The sequence below is a fragment of the Cherax quadricarinatus genome, chromosome 14, assembly GCF_038502225.1.
Source record: "Cherax quadricarinatus isolate ZL_2023a chromosome 14, ASM3850222v1, whole genome shotgun sequence".
Classification (NCBI taxonomy): Eukaryota; Metazoa; Arthropoda; class Malacostraca; order Decapoda; family Parastacidae; genus Cherax; species Cherax quadricarinatus.
In genome coordinates, this window is record NC_091305.1 from 26,598,048 (window position 1) to 26,613,047 (window position 15,000).

The 15,000-nt window shown below is 40.8% G+C and overlaps 1 protein-coding gene across 1 annotated transcript in view; it reads left to right on the forward strand.

Moving 5' to 3' along the window:
* LOC128698578 (plasma membrane calcium-transporting ATPase 4) overlaps positions 1–15,000 on the forward strand; it is a 131,598-nt gene that overhangs the window by 68,006 nt on the left and 48,592 nt on the right. The window contains exon 2 of the mRNA XM_070085026.1: positions 3,646–4,602. Coding sequence (XP_069941127.1) covers positions 4,425–4,602 — 178 coding nt within the window. The 5' untranslated portion in view covers positions 3,646–4,424. The remainder of the gene's footprint in view (positions 1–3,645; positions 4,603–15,000) is intronic.

The following is a 15,000-nucleotide window of genomic DNA, read 5'->3' on the forward strand; positions in this document are numbered from 1 at the left end:
ATTCTGACAGAGAATTAGCTTATGGGATGAGTAGGAGTCTTTAACATGACAGAAAAGAGCATTGTTATTATCAACGAAGAGCAGACTTCTCAAAAGTCTGCCAGACAGAGAATGGCCAATTTCACCACTGTATCGGCGAACTCGCGAACAACTGAGCACCCGAAGTATCAGCGGTAAGTGAATTATGAACCAGATGGCGGCAAAATACATTATTTTGAAGAAATACAGATGGATAGAATGATGGACATAAACAGTAAAGGTATATAGTAATGATATATAAATACTGTGGTAGAGTATACCGAGAGTAAGTTAAGTCGTTTTATTGAACGTTTTCACAATAAAATGACATAACTCGCATTGTGTTTTATTTACATGGAGTGACTGATGAGGATAATAATGACTGGAGTAGCGAGTTAGCTTCACGTGCAGCTCTAAACTTTATTGATGGAAAAGGAATAATAAGAGGAGGACAACTGGGCTGGTAAGTAGTGGCCAGAAAGCGAAGACATCGTGTACACAGAGAAGCCAGAGCGAAGGACGTATACCAGTAGCAGGAAGTAGAACAGCTTCAAAATACTCTGTATCTAGGTTAGCAAATGCGAGGGATAAAGCAGAACACATCCACAGTGAAAGTTTGGGAATAGTTGGTTACATTTTAAGATAGAAAAAGAGTTAGAATTCACAAAAGGACAAATAAGATTAATGAAAACGAGGTCTTTCGTTTTATTTTTGTTAGAAAAGTTTCCTCGCTAAGAAGAGCGTTAGTACTAATTGTGCTCACTAAGAAGAACGTTAGTACTAAGTTTACTCATTAAGAAGAACGTTAGTACTAAGTGTTCTCACTAAGAAGAACGCTAGTACTGTGCTAGGAAGAACGTTAGTACTAAGTGTGCTCACTAAGAAGAACGTTAGTATTAAGTGTGCTCACTAAGAAGAACGTTAGTACTAAGTGTGCTCACTAAGAACGTTAGCACTAACTGTGTTCACTAAGAAGAACGTTAGTACTGTGCTAAGAAGAACGTCATTACTAAGTGTGCTCACTAAGAAGAACGTTAGTACTCTGTTCACTAAGAAGAACGTTAGTATTAAGTGTGCTCACTAAGAAGAACGTTAGTACTCTGTTCACTAAGAAGAACGTTAGTATTAAGTGTGCTCACTAAGAAGAACGTTAGTATTAAATGTGCTCACTAAGAAGAACGTTAGTACTGTGTTCACTAAGAAGAACGTTAGTACTGTGTTCACTAAGAAGAACGTTAGTATTAAGTGTGCTTACTAAGAAGAACGTTAGTACTAAGTGTGTTCACTAAGAAGAACGTTAGTACTAACTGTGTTCACTAAGAAGAACGTTAGTACTAAATGTGCTCACTAAGAAGAACGTTAGTACTAAGTGTGCTCACTAAGAAGAACGTTAGTACTAAGTGTTCTCACTAAGAAGAACGTTAGTACTGCGCTAAGAACGTTGGTACTAAGTGTGCTCACTAAGAAGAACGTTAGTACTGTGCTCACTAAGAAGAACGTTAGTACTAAGTGTGCTCACTAAGAACGTTATTACTAAGCGTGCTCACTAAGAAGAACGTTGTTACTAAGCGTGCTCACTAAGAAGAACGTTAGTGCTGTGTTCACTAAGAAGAACGTTAGTACTAAGTGCGCTCACTAAGAAGAACGCTAGTACTAAGTGTGCTAACTAAGAAGAACGTTAGTACTAAGTGTGCTCACTAAGAAGAACGTTAGTACTAAGTGTGCTCACTAAGAAGAACGTTAGTACTAAGCGTGCTCACTAAGAAGAACTTTAGTACTAAGTGTGCTCACTAAGAAGAACGTTAGTACTGTGTTCACTAAGAAGAACGTTAGTACTAAGCGTGCTCACTAAGAAGAACTTTAGTACTACGCGTGCTCACTAAGAAGAACGTTAGTACTACGCGTGCTCACTAAGAAGAACGTTAGTACTAAGTGTGCTCACTAAGAAGAACGTTAGTACTACGCGTGCTCACTAAGAAGAACGTTAGTACTAAGTGTGTTCACTATGAAGAACGTTAGTACTGTGTTCACTAAGAAGAACGTTAGTACTAAGCGTGCTCACTAAGAAGAACGTTAGTACTAAGTGTGTTCACTATGAAGAACGTTAGTACTAAGCGTGCTCACTAAGAAGAACGTTAGTACTAAGCGTGCTCACTAAGAAGAACGTTAGTACTAAGTGTGTTCACTATGAAGAACGTTAGTACTGTGTTCACTATGAAGAACGTTAGTACTGTGTTCACTAAGAAGAACGTTAGTACTAAGCATTGTCTCTACTTTGTAACGAAGCATTTTTTGCCTTCCTCAACACAAGAGGAATATGATTATAATTATACATATCATGAAGAATAAAAACCACAATACCAATACTGGAACACTGTACAAATAACCCGCTGATAGCACTAGTTATGGGTCCAAGTTGGACTGCAACGTTGTCACAACTTTTATTCTCCTTTGTGCTGGTTATTCGTGTATATGCATCACCGTCGGTATGAAATAAAATAGATTTCTTATTACCAGGATAAAATATACTCATAATACACTTTTGTGGGGGAATATTATGAGCAAGGAATGATAGATTATGTGAGGCGACCCACTCAGTCTTATAGACGTGAGCATGAATGTTCAGTTCTTTTTTTGTGTGTGGTTACGTGTAACATACTATTATAAAAACATTAACCACATATTTATCGAAGAAATCATTTTTATTAAAAACACCAGTGGTGCAAATTACTTTAACATTTAAAATAATTACTGTAAGCATTAACGTTTGGAAAGAATGACAGAGTCTCCCCTTGGTGGAGTGATTTAGTAACTATTGATGAGGACATCAAAAATGTTACTGACCTCTCCACTTTCGAACATTCCACCGAGGTGTAATTATGTGGGTAGAATTACCGACAGTATGTTAGGGAAAAGGCTTACACACGTGCAACTAATGTAACATTTTGTTGTGGCAACGTTTCGCTCTCCCGGAGCTTTGTCAAGCCTTTAAAAATAATACATGGACACAGAGGTAATAAATAGGTACAGGGTGAGGTAAAAAGCATATACAATCGTTGTAGGTAGTAGTAGCAGTACTTGTGGTAGTAGTAGCAGTAGCAGTAGTAGTAATAGTAGTAGTAGTAGTAGTAGTAGTAGTAGTAGTAGTTAGTAGTTAGTAGCAGTAGTTGCAATTAAACCCCTCCATGAAATAGCTGCCACCACTACTTAGTACTATTATTACTACTACTACTACCTACAACGATTATATTATGCTTTGTCCCTCTGTATCTACAATATACCTTGTGTGTCCCTATATTGCTTGTAAAGACTTGACAAAGCTCCTGGAGAGCGAAACTTTGCCACAATAAAATATCACACTAGTTGCATTTGTGTCCTTTTACCCAACACATTCCATAGAGGTACTGATGAATAAAACACATGTGCAGCAACATACGGGTGTCTTTATTACTGATACATTGGTGCGCATGTGTTTTAATAATCATCTCGTCGGTATTATATACAATTGGTATAGTGACGTCAAGGTATTGTTAACAATAGGACTGCTAATAAACTCATTTACTTACCACCGCTTTATAAATCACCAATCATTATTTTTGTTAATAAGTTTTTTGTGTGTGTTTACAGGTAATGGTATGGTTTACTGGGCAGTCATGGCCACCAACATTACCTCTGTCAACCTACGCTCACACATTGTCAACCCGTGAAGTGTGGAGAATAAGGACTCACGTGCACAAGCAAGACAATCACCGAAGCAGACGTTTCGCCAGTGTCGGCTTCATCAACCCACTTTCGCACACCCACAAACCTTGAACAAGCAGGTCACTGCAGGAGTAGGCAACAACCCTAACATCGACCCTCAAACCGCGTCCTGCAGTACACGCACCTGTAACCCTCCCCTCCCAACACACACTTGTGGTACAGTCCTCGCTGATGGGCTAAGAGTTAAGGACATAAACAGGAATACTCTTATTTCCATCACAGCGGCCAAGAAGATACATTCTTAATGTGAAAAGTTGTCGTCAGTAACTTCCTTAAGCATAAGAAGTTCTCTATATACTTTTACAGCTTAAAAAAATTGTGGATAGTGTCTAGAATGGTTATTTCACAAGTGTTTTTGTGCGCAAACAACCAGAGTACATAAGACGAATCGTAATTGTTACTTGAGCATTTCATTTAGATTACTTTTGGCCCGGCTTCTGAATTATCTTGAACAGTGAATTGCTTCGAAGCGGTGCACTAGAACGACAGAACTCAACTTCGCCCAGTCAGAAAAAGGGTCACTACTGCGTACAAACCTACAAGAATTGGGTAGGAGTGTGGACGGGAAGAGAAAGAAGAAGTTCCAGAGCGGGAGGCGTGAAGACATCACGTCCCTGAAGGTTTGACATGGCTTAGGTACACTTATGTACAGGAAGAGTATAGACATGACACAGAATGTGGCAGGAAGCAAGTATGGCGTATCTAAGGAGCAGTTGCGGAGACTTATGGACGCCAGAGGTCATGACGGCCTCCAGCGTCTACAAGAAGAGTTCGGCTCTGTGGAAGATGTCTGTCATCGCCTGCACTCACACCCTACTGAGGGTGAGTACCCTTACACTCACACCCTACTGAGGGTGAGTACCCTTACACTCACACCCTACTGAGGGTGAATACCCTTACACTCACACCCAACAGAGGGTGAGTACCCTAACACTCATACCCTACTGAGGGTGAGTACTCTTACACTCACACCCTACTGAGGGTGAGTACCCTTACACTCACACCCTACTGAGGGTGAGTACCCTTACACTCACACCCTGCTGAGGGTGAGTACCCTAACACTCATACCCTACTGAGGGTGAGTACCCTTACACTCACACCCTACTGAGGGTGAGTACCCTAACACTCATACCCTACTGAGGGTGAGTACCCTTACACTCACACCCTACTGAGGGTGAGTATCCTTACACTCACACCCTAATGAATGTAGGTACACTCACACATTATGGAAGGTAAGTACACTCGCACTCTCACGAGGGTAAGCGCACTTTCACCTTCACGATGATAAGTACTCACATATCCTCCTAAGTACTAAGGAGTACTCAAGAAATGGTAAATTAATAAGAAAACTTTAATAATAATAATAATAATAATAATAATAATAATAATAATAATAATAATAATAAACAGAATATATGCCCCTGAGAGGTATATTCTCTCAGCATAAATATATACAGAGAGTTTACATTAATCCCTATTTCAGAGATTAAAGTATTCTTGTCTGGTGGTGAAAGGGTTACATGCAGTCTTAATGACCCTAGTGTAGTCGATAGGCTTGAAACCCAGTTAACCAACCGACCCGAAGGGCAGTCTATATCAAGAGGAAAGTGTACCGCTGCAGTTATAAACAGGTTGGATGTATATTAATGTACGTATTAATGACTCGAGTGTGTTTTCTGCTCTCGTATGAGTGGGTCGATACACTTCTGTTTGGCTAATGTGCTTTCGAAGAACTATTGTAAATACGGAGGTGATAAATAAACATTGGGTAATTAAGGAGGTTAATTGGCATAATAAGACTTAATAGTCGGTTATTCTGTGGGGGGAGAGAGAAAGACAAAAAAATATGTTGATGGTTGTAGATGCTGTCAGAATGATGTCTATAGCGTGTGGCCACAGCCGGCCACAGCAATGATAGTGTGGCCACAGCCGGTCACAACAATGATAGTGTGGTCACAGCAGGCCACAACAATGATAGTGTGGCCACAGCCGGCTACAACAATGATAGTAGTGTGGCCACAGCCGGCCACAATGATAGTGTGGCCACAGCCAACTACAACAATGATAGTGTAGCCACAGCCGGCTACAACAATGATAGTGTGGCCACAGCCGGCCACAATGATAGTGTGGCCACAGCCGGCCACAACAATGGTAGGAGAGGGGCCACAGCCGGCCGCTCATATGAGGTAATATTTTCATGGCACAAAGACAAACAACTCAGTAGATTACCATGCTGACATGAAGCTCTGCATGACGCAGAGCTGACAGTTTCTCCGCTAGCAGAGGTCCAATCAATAACAATGGTTCTTTCTCATGGGATAATCATGTCAATGAGACCCTGGGCATGGTACGTGGTACGTGAAGTATCGACACACCTCTTGATGGTGCCGTGTGGTATGCAATGATGGTGGTACCATCTTCGTGGGACAAAGCTGGTGGTACAATATTTTATGTTATATTACTGGTGGTACAGTACTGTGTTGGTGGTACTGTGTTGGTGGTACAATGTTTTGTGTTATATTGCTGGTGGTACTGTGTTGGTGGTACAATGTTTTGTGGTGTATTCTGGGTGGCACTGTGTTGGTGGTACAATGTTTTGTGGTGTATTCTGGGTGGCACTGTGTTGGTGGTACAATGTTTTGGGGTATATTGCTGGTGGTACTGTGTTGGTGGTACAATCTTTTGTGGTATAGCGTTGTTTGGTACAATGTTGGTGACACATTGTTTCGGTTAGTGGTACAGTGTTCTAGTACACTCTGTGGTGCTCTAGTATACTGTGTGATGTTCTAGTACTCTGGTGTTCTAGAACACTGTGTGATGTTCTAGTAGACTGTGGGGTGTTCTAGTACACTGTGTGATGTTCTAGTACTCTGGTGTTCTAGAACACTGTGTGATGTTCTAGTAGACTGTGGGGTGTTCTAGTACACTGTGTGATGTTCTAGTACTCTAGTGTTCTAGAACACTGTGTGATGTTCTAGTAGACTGTGGGGTGTTCTAGTACACTGTGTGATGTTCTAGTACTCTAGTGTTCTAGAACACTGTGTGATGTTCTAGTACTCTGGTGTTCTAGAACACTGTGTGATGTTCTAGTACACTGTGTGATGTTCTAGTACACTGTGTGATGTTCTAGTACACTGTGTGATGTTCTAGTACACTGTGTGATGTTCTAGTACATTGTGTGATGTTCTAGTACACTGTGTGATGTTCTAGTACTCTGTGTGATGTTCTAGTACTCTGTGTGATGTTCTAGTACACTGTGTGATGTTCTAGTACTCTGTGTGATGTTCTAGTACTCTGTGTGATGTTCTAGTACACTGTGTGATGTTCTTGTACACTGTGTGATGTTCTAGTACTCTGTGTGATGTTCTAGTACTCTGTGTGATGTTCTAGTACACTGTGTGATGTTCTAGTACTCTGTGTGATGTTCTAGTACTCTGTGTGATGTTCTAGTACTCTGTGTGATGTTCTAGTACTCTGTGTGATGTTCTAGTACTCTGTGTGATGTTCTAGTACTCTGTGTGATGTTCTAGTACACTGTGTGTTCTAGTACACTGTGTGGTGTTCTAGTACACTGTGTGTTCTAGTACACTGTGTGGTGTTTTAATACAAGGATGTTCTAGTACACTGTGTGGTATTCTAGTACATTGATGTTCTAGTATACTGACGTTCTAGTACAGAGTGTGGTGTTCTAGTACACTGGTGTTCTAGTATAGTGTGTGGTGTTCTAGTACACTGTGTGGCTTACACTGTCTGGTGTTCTAGTTGTTGTAGTACACTGTCTGGTTTTCTAGTACACTGGCGTTCTAGTACACTGGCGTTCTAGTACACTGGTGTTCTAGTACACTGGCGTTCTAGTACACTGGCGTTCTAGTACACTGGCGTTCTAGTACACTGGTGTTCTAGTACACTGGTGTTCTAGTACACTGGTGTTCTAGTACACTGGCGTTCTAGTACACTGGCGTTCTAGTACACTGGTGTTCTAGTACACTGGTGTTCTAGTACACTGGTGTTCTAGTACACTGGTGTTCTAGTACACTGGTGTTCTAGTACACTGGCGTTCTAGTACACTGGTGTTCTAGTGCATTGTCTGGTGTTCTTGTACACTGTGTAGTGCTCTAGTACACTGATGTTCTAGTACACTGTGTGATGTTCTAGTGCTCTGTCTGGTGTTCTAGTATACTATCTGGTGTTTTAGTACAGCATGTGGTGTTCTAGAATAATGTGTGATGTTCTAGTACACTGTGTGGTGTTCTAGTACACTGTGTTGCTTACACTGTCTGGTGTTCTAGTTGTTCTAGTACACTGACGTTCTAGTACACTGGTGTTCTAGCACGCTGGTGTCCTAGCACATTGTCTGGTGTTCTAGTACACTGTCTAGTGTTCTAATACAATGTGTGGTGTTCTAGTACACTTTGTGGTGTTCTAGTACACTGTGTGGTGTTCTAGTACACTTTGTGATGTTTTAGTACACTGTCTGGTGTTCTAGTACACTGTCTGGTGTTCTAGTACACTCTGTGGTTGTGTTCTAGTATACTGTCTGGTGTTTTAGTACAGTGTGTGGTGTTCTAGTGTAGTGTGTGATATTCTACTACATTATGTGGTGTTCTAGTACACTGTGTGGTGGTGCTCTAGTACACTGTCTAGTGTTCTCGTACACTGTTTGGTGTTCTAGTACACTGGTGTTCTGGTACACTGATGTTCTGGTGCACTGTGTGGTGTTCGAGTACACTGTGTGGTGTTCGAGTACACTGTGTGGTGTTCTAGTTCACTGTGTGGTGTTATAGTACACTGTGTGGTGTTCGAGTACACTGTGTGGTGTTCGAGTACACTGTGTGGTGTTCTAGTTCACTGTGTGGTGTTTTAGTACACTGTGTGGTGTTCTATTATATTGGTGTTTTAGTATACTGTGGGGTGTTCTAGTATACTGGTGTTCTAGTACGCTGTGTGGTGGTGTTCTAGTACAGTGTGTGATGTTCTAGTACACTGTTTGGTGTTCTAGTAAACTGTGTGGTGTTCTAACGCACTGTGTGGTGTTCTAACGCACTGTGTGGTGTTCTAGTACACTGTGTGGTATTCTAGTACAATGGTGATCTAGTATACTGTGTGGTTCACTAATAAATTGTCTGGTGTACTAGTACACTGGTGTTCTAGAACATTGTCTGGTGGTCTAGTAGTGTGTGGTGTTCTAGTAGTGTGTGGTGTCCTAGTAGAGTCTGTGCTGTTCTAGTACACTGTGTGGTGTTCCAACACACTGTGTGGTGTTCTAGTACACTGTGTGGTGTTCCAGCACACTGTGTGGTGTTCGAGTACACTGTGTGGTGTTCTAGTACACTGTGTGGTTTTCGAGTACACTGTGTGGTGTTCTGTTACACTGAGTTTCTATTACACTGGTGTGACGTTTAAAGATAATTTTTTTTATTTTTTTTTTCATTTATGTTAATGTTAATGACTGTGTACCAAAAATCCTTAGAAAACTTACCTAACCTTATTATAACAAGCGCAATTTAATTTAGCCTAATCCAACTAAATATATTTTAGATAAGTTTACAATAATTTAATAATAAACACAATGGAATATAATTTTTTTCGTTAGGTTCAGAATTATTTTGGTGAAATTATTGCATACACAAATTTTCGCATACGTCGTGCCGAATACGTAATATTTGCGATTTTGGCTTAAATAGCAACGCACTTTTTGCCGAATAGGGCAAGAGAAACTTTGTATACGCAATAATTTCGCTGGTGTTGAAACCAGATCTGCAAGTACTCGAGCCAAGATGTCATCGCTAATGTGGTCTGCTCTGCTGCTGATGGTGTCATTTGAAGGAGGAATTCAGGATAACTTATCTTCAGCAGATTTTCCCAGCATGATACTCGCCATCTTCAACAATGCTGGTGTGACCTCCGCCAAACCCCCTGAGACTGACTCACCGAACCCCTAGTTCGATCGAACCCAGGTTAAGAACCACTGTGTTAGTCGGATAATATTCCTTCTTTAATTTAGAAGACCTCGTGGGAGATCGAGCCACGGGGGGGGGGGAAATGACCCCTGAAGCCATTAACCTATATTAATAGATAAATTCAGGGGACAGAGTATGAAAATCAATTTTTAATTGCTAGAAAAGCAACTCAAAATGTCAACTCATGAACTTTGATACAAATCACTTTGTTTACAAGCACGATGTCAGACACTGAAAAAAAAACATATGCAAGATCTACTGCTATTATGCAGTTATGAGTTGTAACTTTTTTATCACTGTCAGTGATGGATATGATGTTGTCAGTGGTATGCCAACGATTCTCAATGAAATTTAGTGCCTTGGAGACATTATGTTCATTCAAAGGATGAGTGACACTGCCCGACACTGTCTCTGTGTTGGTGTCTTCACTCACAGAATGAGTGCCATTGTTCTATATTGTCTGTATGTTGGTATGTTCACTCACGGAATGAGTGCCAAACTGTCTTTATCCTAGCGATAGTCAATAACAGGACGAGAGTTTGTAGATGAATGGTTCAGAGAACCGACATGTTGATAAATTAGACATATGTACAACTCTTGGGTATCTTTATTGAGGAAACGTTTCGCCACACAGTGGCTTCATCAGTCCATACAAAGGAGAATCTTGAAGAACAGGAGGAGAATGAGGTAATCAGTCCCACAACCTTGAGTCGATGTGGTCAGTCCATCAATCTTGAATAGAATACGGCATACGTGCTGAGAAGGAGCTTATAAACCGTTGGCAGGAGAGGTGCAGCAGTCATAGGTCGTGTAACATTTGTTCAATGTTGAAGTAGGTCGTGCCCAAGAATTAGGCTAGTACATTCACTCATAGGACGAGCATGCCAAATACTGCTTTCTATTGCGATACGTTCACTCACAATATGAGTGGTGAGTGGCACTGCCCAGTAAATTTGCTCTTCTGTGCCAAATATAAATTGAATGTAATGATCAATAGAACAATGATTTACCCTGAGTCACTGACATAGAGAATACTGTAGCAATGGCACTCAGACGCTGCTTGGGAACCCATCGATTTAGAACTTAGTGGAATGAGCTATTTTACGGTTATGGCTCAGGCATGTGGATAGAGGGAAAAGACAGCCAAGTAGACAGACTAGCAGACAGACAAAATGATGAGGTATGCAATAAATTCAGTGTGTCCTCTGTAAATCTGCGATTACACAATGACTTTAGTGGCATTAAACCTAAGAATACACGCAATACACTCGGCGTGTCTTGTGTAAATCTGCTCGATCTTAATTTCTTATACCTAAATGGAAAGTGGTATTTTGCTAAAGCTGCGTGTTAATGCAAAGATTTCGAAAGTGCTCTATGGGAATAGCTATGTCACTATGAAGGACCTATCTAGCATGGGCCAGTAGGTCTACTGAAGTGCTCCTTCATTCGTGTAATCTTGCGCTCTAAGAACGCTGCTGTCCATTCGGTCCGGCGCGGTACTGCAGGATCAAAAATTCCATTAAGTTCTTACCCCATTATGGCCGCAAATCGCTGCCATCAAACCCTCATAAAGCCGTAATATAAAAATGGAAAGCTCAATGTTTATTTTAAACTTTAATACTAATATTATGCGCATGGCAGAGGCTGAAGCGAATAACAATGGTAGAATATTCCGACAGGTACGTGAATAAGACATAATATGCCGTTCGTGGCATTTTTATTAAGAAGACGTTTCGCCCACTAATGACTTGATAAGTTCATCTGGTCGAAAAGTCATCCCAATAAACTGTCATAAACCACGTATTGCCTTTTGTTCACTTGCTAAGGCTGAATCGGAGGGGGAACATCAAGTGCAGCTGGTTGACAGAGTCGTGTGTCCACACCCTTGGTGATTATCATTCCTCCAGTCATGCTTCATCTCATAAGAACATAAGAACGAAGGAACACTGCAGAAGGCCTACTGGCCCATGCGAGGCAGGTCCAAGTCTCCTACCGGCTTAAGCCAATGCACCCAACCTAGTCAGGTCAGGTCACCTTGACTTAAGGGAGGAACACGGCAACCGTCCTGGTAGCACAGGCTAATCAGGTCCAACTCACACCCACCCACACCCACTCATGTATTTATCCAACCTGTTTTTAAAGCTACACAACGTTCTGGCCTCTATAACTGTACTTGGGAGTTTGTTCCACTCATCCACAACTCTATTACCAAACCAGTACTTTCCTATATCCTTCCTGAATCTGAATTTTTCTAACTTAAAACCATTGCTGCGAGTCCTGTCTAGGCTAGATATTTTCAGCACACTATTTACATCCCCTTTATTTATTCCTGTCTTCCATTTATACACCTCAATCATATCCCCCCTAATTCTACGTCTTTCTAGAGAGTGAAGATTCAGGACCCTTAGTCTATCCTCATAGGGAAGGTTTCTGATACATGGGATCAACTTTGTCATCCTCATTTGTACATTTTCCAGAGCATTTATATCCATTCTGTAATACGGTGACCAAAACTGTGCAGCATAATCTAAATGAGGCCTAACCAAGGATGTATAGAGTTGAAGAACAACCTGAGGACTCCTATTATTTATGCTTCTTGATATAAAGCCAAGGATTGTATTAGCTTTATTGCGAACACTTATGCACTGTTGTCTTGGTTTCAGATTACTGCTAACCAGAACTCCTAAATCTTTTTCGCAATCCGTAATATTAAGATCTACATTATTTAGTTTATATGTGGCATGGTTATTGTCCTGTCCAACATTTAGAACTTTGCATTTGTCTATATTAAACTGCATCTGCCACCTCTCCGACCACTGCATCAATCTACTCAAATCTTTCTGGAGTGCTCTAATGTCCTCGTCAGAATGAATTCGACGGCCTATTTTGGTGTCATCGGCAAACTTGCTGATGTCGCTCTTTATGCCCTCATCTATGTCGTTTATGTATATTGTGAACAGCAGGGGGCCCAACACTGACCCCTGTGGAACACCGCTCGTGACGCTTCCCCACTCGGATTTCTCCCCATTTATGCAAACTCTCTGCTGCCTATTTGTCAACCACGCCTCTATCCAGGAAAAATTTCTCCTCCTATTCCATGTGCCTTAATTTTCCTCAATAGTCTCTGATGTGGGACCCTGTCAAAAGCCTTACTGAAGTCCATGTACACAATATCATATTCATTACCATGATCTACCTCCTCAAATACCTTAGTGAAAAAAGTTAACAAATTCGTAAGGCAGGAACGCCCCTTTGTAAAACCATGCTGAGATTCGTTGATTAATTTATGCTTTTCAAGGTGGCTACGAACTGCCTCGGCAATTATTGATTCCATAAATTTTCCCACTATGGAGGTTAGGCTTATTGGTCTATAGTTTGAAGCTAAGGACCTGTCACCTGCTTTGAAAATAGGTATCACATTTGCCATTTTCCACTTATCTGGCACCATGCCAGTTTGTAGTGATATGTTGAAAAGATTAGCCAAAGGTTTGCTAAGCTCCTCTTTACATTCCTTTAGAACCCTTGCATACAGTTCATCAGGGCCTGGGGATTTGTTAGGTTTTAATTTATCTATTTGCCTAAGGACCATGTCACTTGTGACCCTAATCGTGCACAGTTTATTATCGTCCAGTTCCACATAATTTATCATTTCTGGAATATCGCTGGTATCCTCCTGTGTAAAAACTGAGAGGAAGTATGTGTTAAAACTTCTACACATTTCCTTATCACTGTCAGTGAGCTGACCCGAGGAACTTTTGAGTGGGCCTATCTTGTCCCTGATCTTACTTCTGTATACCTGAAAGAATCCTTTTGGGTTAGTCTTCGAATCTCTTGCAACTTTAACCTCATAATCTCTTTTTGCTTTTCTAATTCCTTTTTTTATTTCTCTCTTTAACTGAATATATCGATTTCTTAATTGCCCCTCTCCTCTTTTGATTTGCCTATATATGCCTCTCTTTTGACCAATTAGATATTTTAATCTATTGTTCATCCATTTAGGATCATTTTTGTTTGATCTGATTTCCCTATTTTGAACATAATTTGACTGAGCAGCTAGAACTATGCCCTGGAAAGCGTCATATCGGCATCAATCACCACCTACCTGACCCTTAGTCAGGTCATTCCAGTTCAGGAAAATTTATGGAATCAATAATTGCCGAGGCAGTTCGTAGCCACCTTGAAAAGCATAAATTAATCAACGAATCTCAGCATGGTTTTACAAAGGGGCGTTCCTGCCTTACGAATTTATTAACTTTTTTCACTAAGGTATTTGAGGAGGTAGATCATGGTAATGAATATGATATTGTGTATATGGACTTCAGTAAGGCTTTTGACAGGGTCCCACATCAGAGACTATTGAGGAAAATTAAAGCACATGGAATAGGAGGAGAAATTTTTTCCTGGATAGAGGCATGGTTGACAAATAGGCAGCAGAGAGTTTGCATAAATGGGGAGAAATCAGAGTGGGGAAGTGTCACGAGCGGTGTTCCACAGGGGTCAGTGTTGGGCCCCCTGCTGTTCACAATCTACATAAACGACATAGATGAGGGCATAAAGAGCGACATCGGCAAGTTTGCCGATGACACCAAAATAGGCCGTCGAATTCATTCTGACGAGGACATTCGAGCACTCCAGGAAGATTTGAATAGACTGATGCAGTGGTCGGAGAAGTGGCAGATGCAGTTTAATATAGACAAATGCAAAGTTCTAAATGTTGGACAGGACAATAACCATGCCACATATAAACTAAATAATGTAGATCTTAATATTACGGATTGCGAAAAAGATTTAGGAGTTCTGGTTAGCAGTAATCTGAAACCAAGACAACAGTGCATAAGTGTTCGCAATAAAGCTAATAGAATCCTTGGCTTCATATCAAGAAGCATAAATAATAGGAGTCCTCAGGTTGTTCTTCAACTCTATACATCCTTGGTTAGGCCTCATTTAGATTATGCTGCACAGTTTTGGTCACCTTATTACAGAATGGATATAAATTCTCTGGAAAATGTACAAAGGAGGATGACAAAGTTGATCCCATGTATCAGAAACCTTCCCTATGAGGATAGACTAAGGGCCCTGAATCTGCACTCTCTAGAAAGACGTAGAATTAGGGGGGATATGATTGAGGTGTATAAATGGAAGACAGGAATAAATAAAGGGGATGTAAATAGTGTGCTGAAAATATCTAGCCTAGACAGGACTCGCAGCAATGGTTTTAAGTTGGAAAAATTCAGATTCAGGAAGGATATAGGAAAGTACT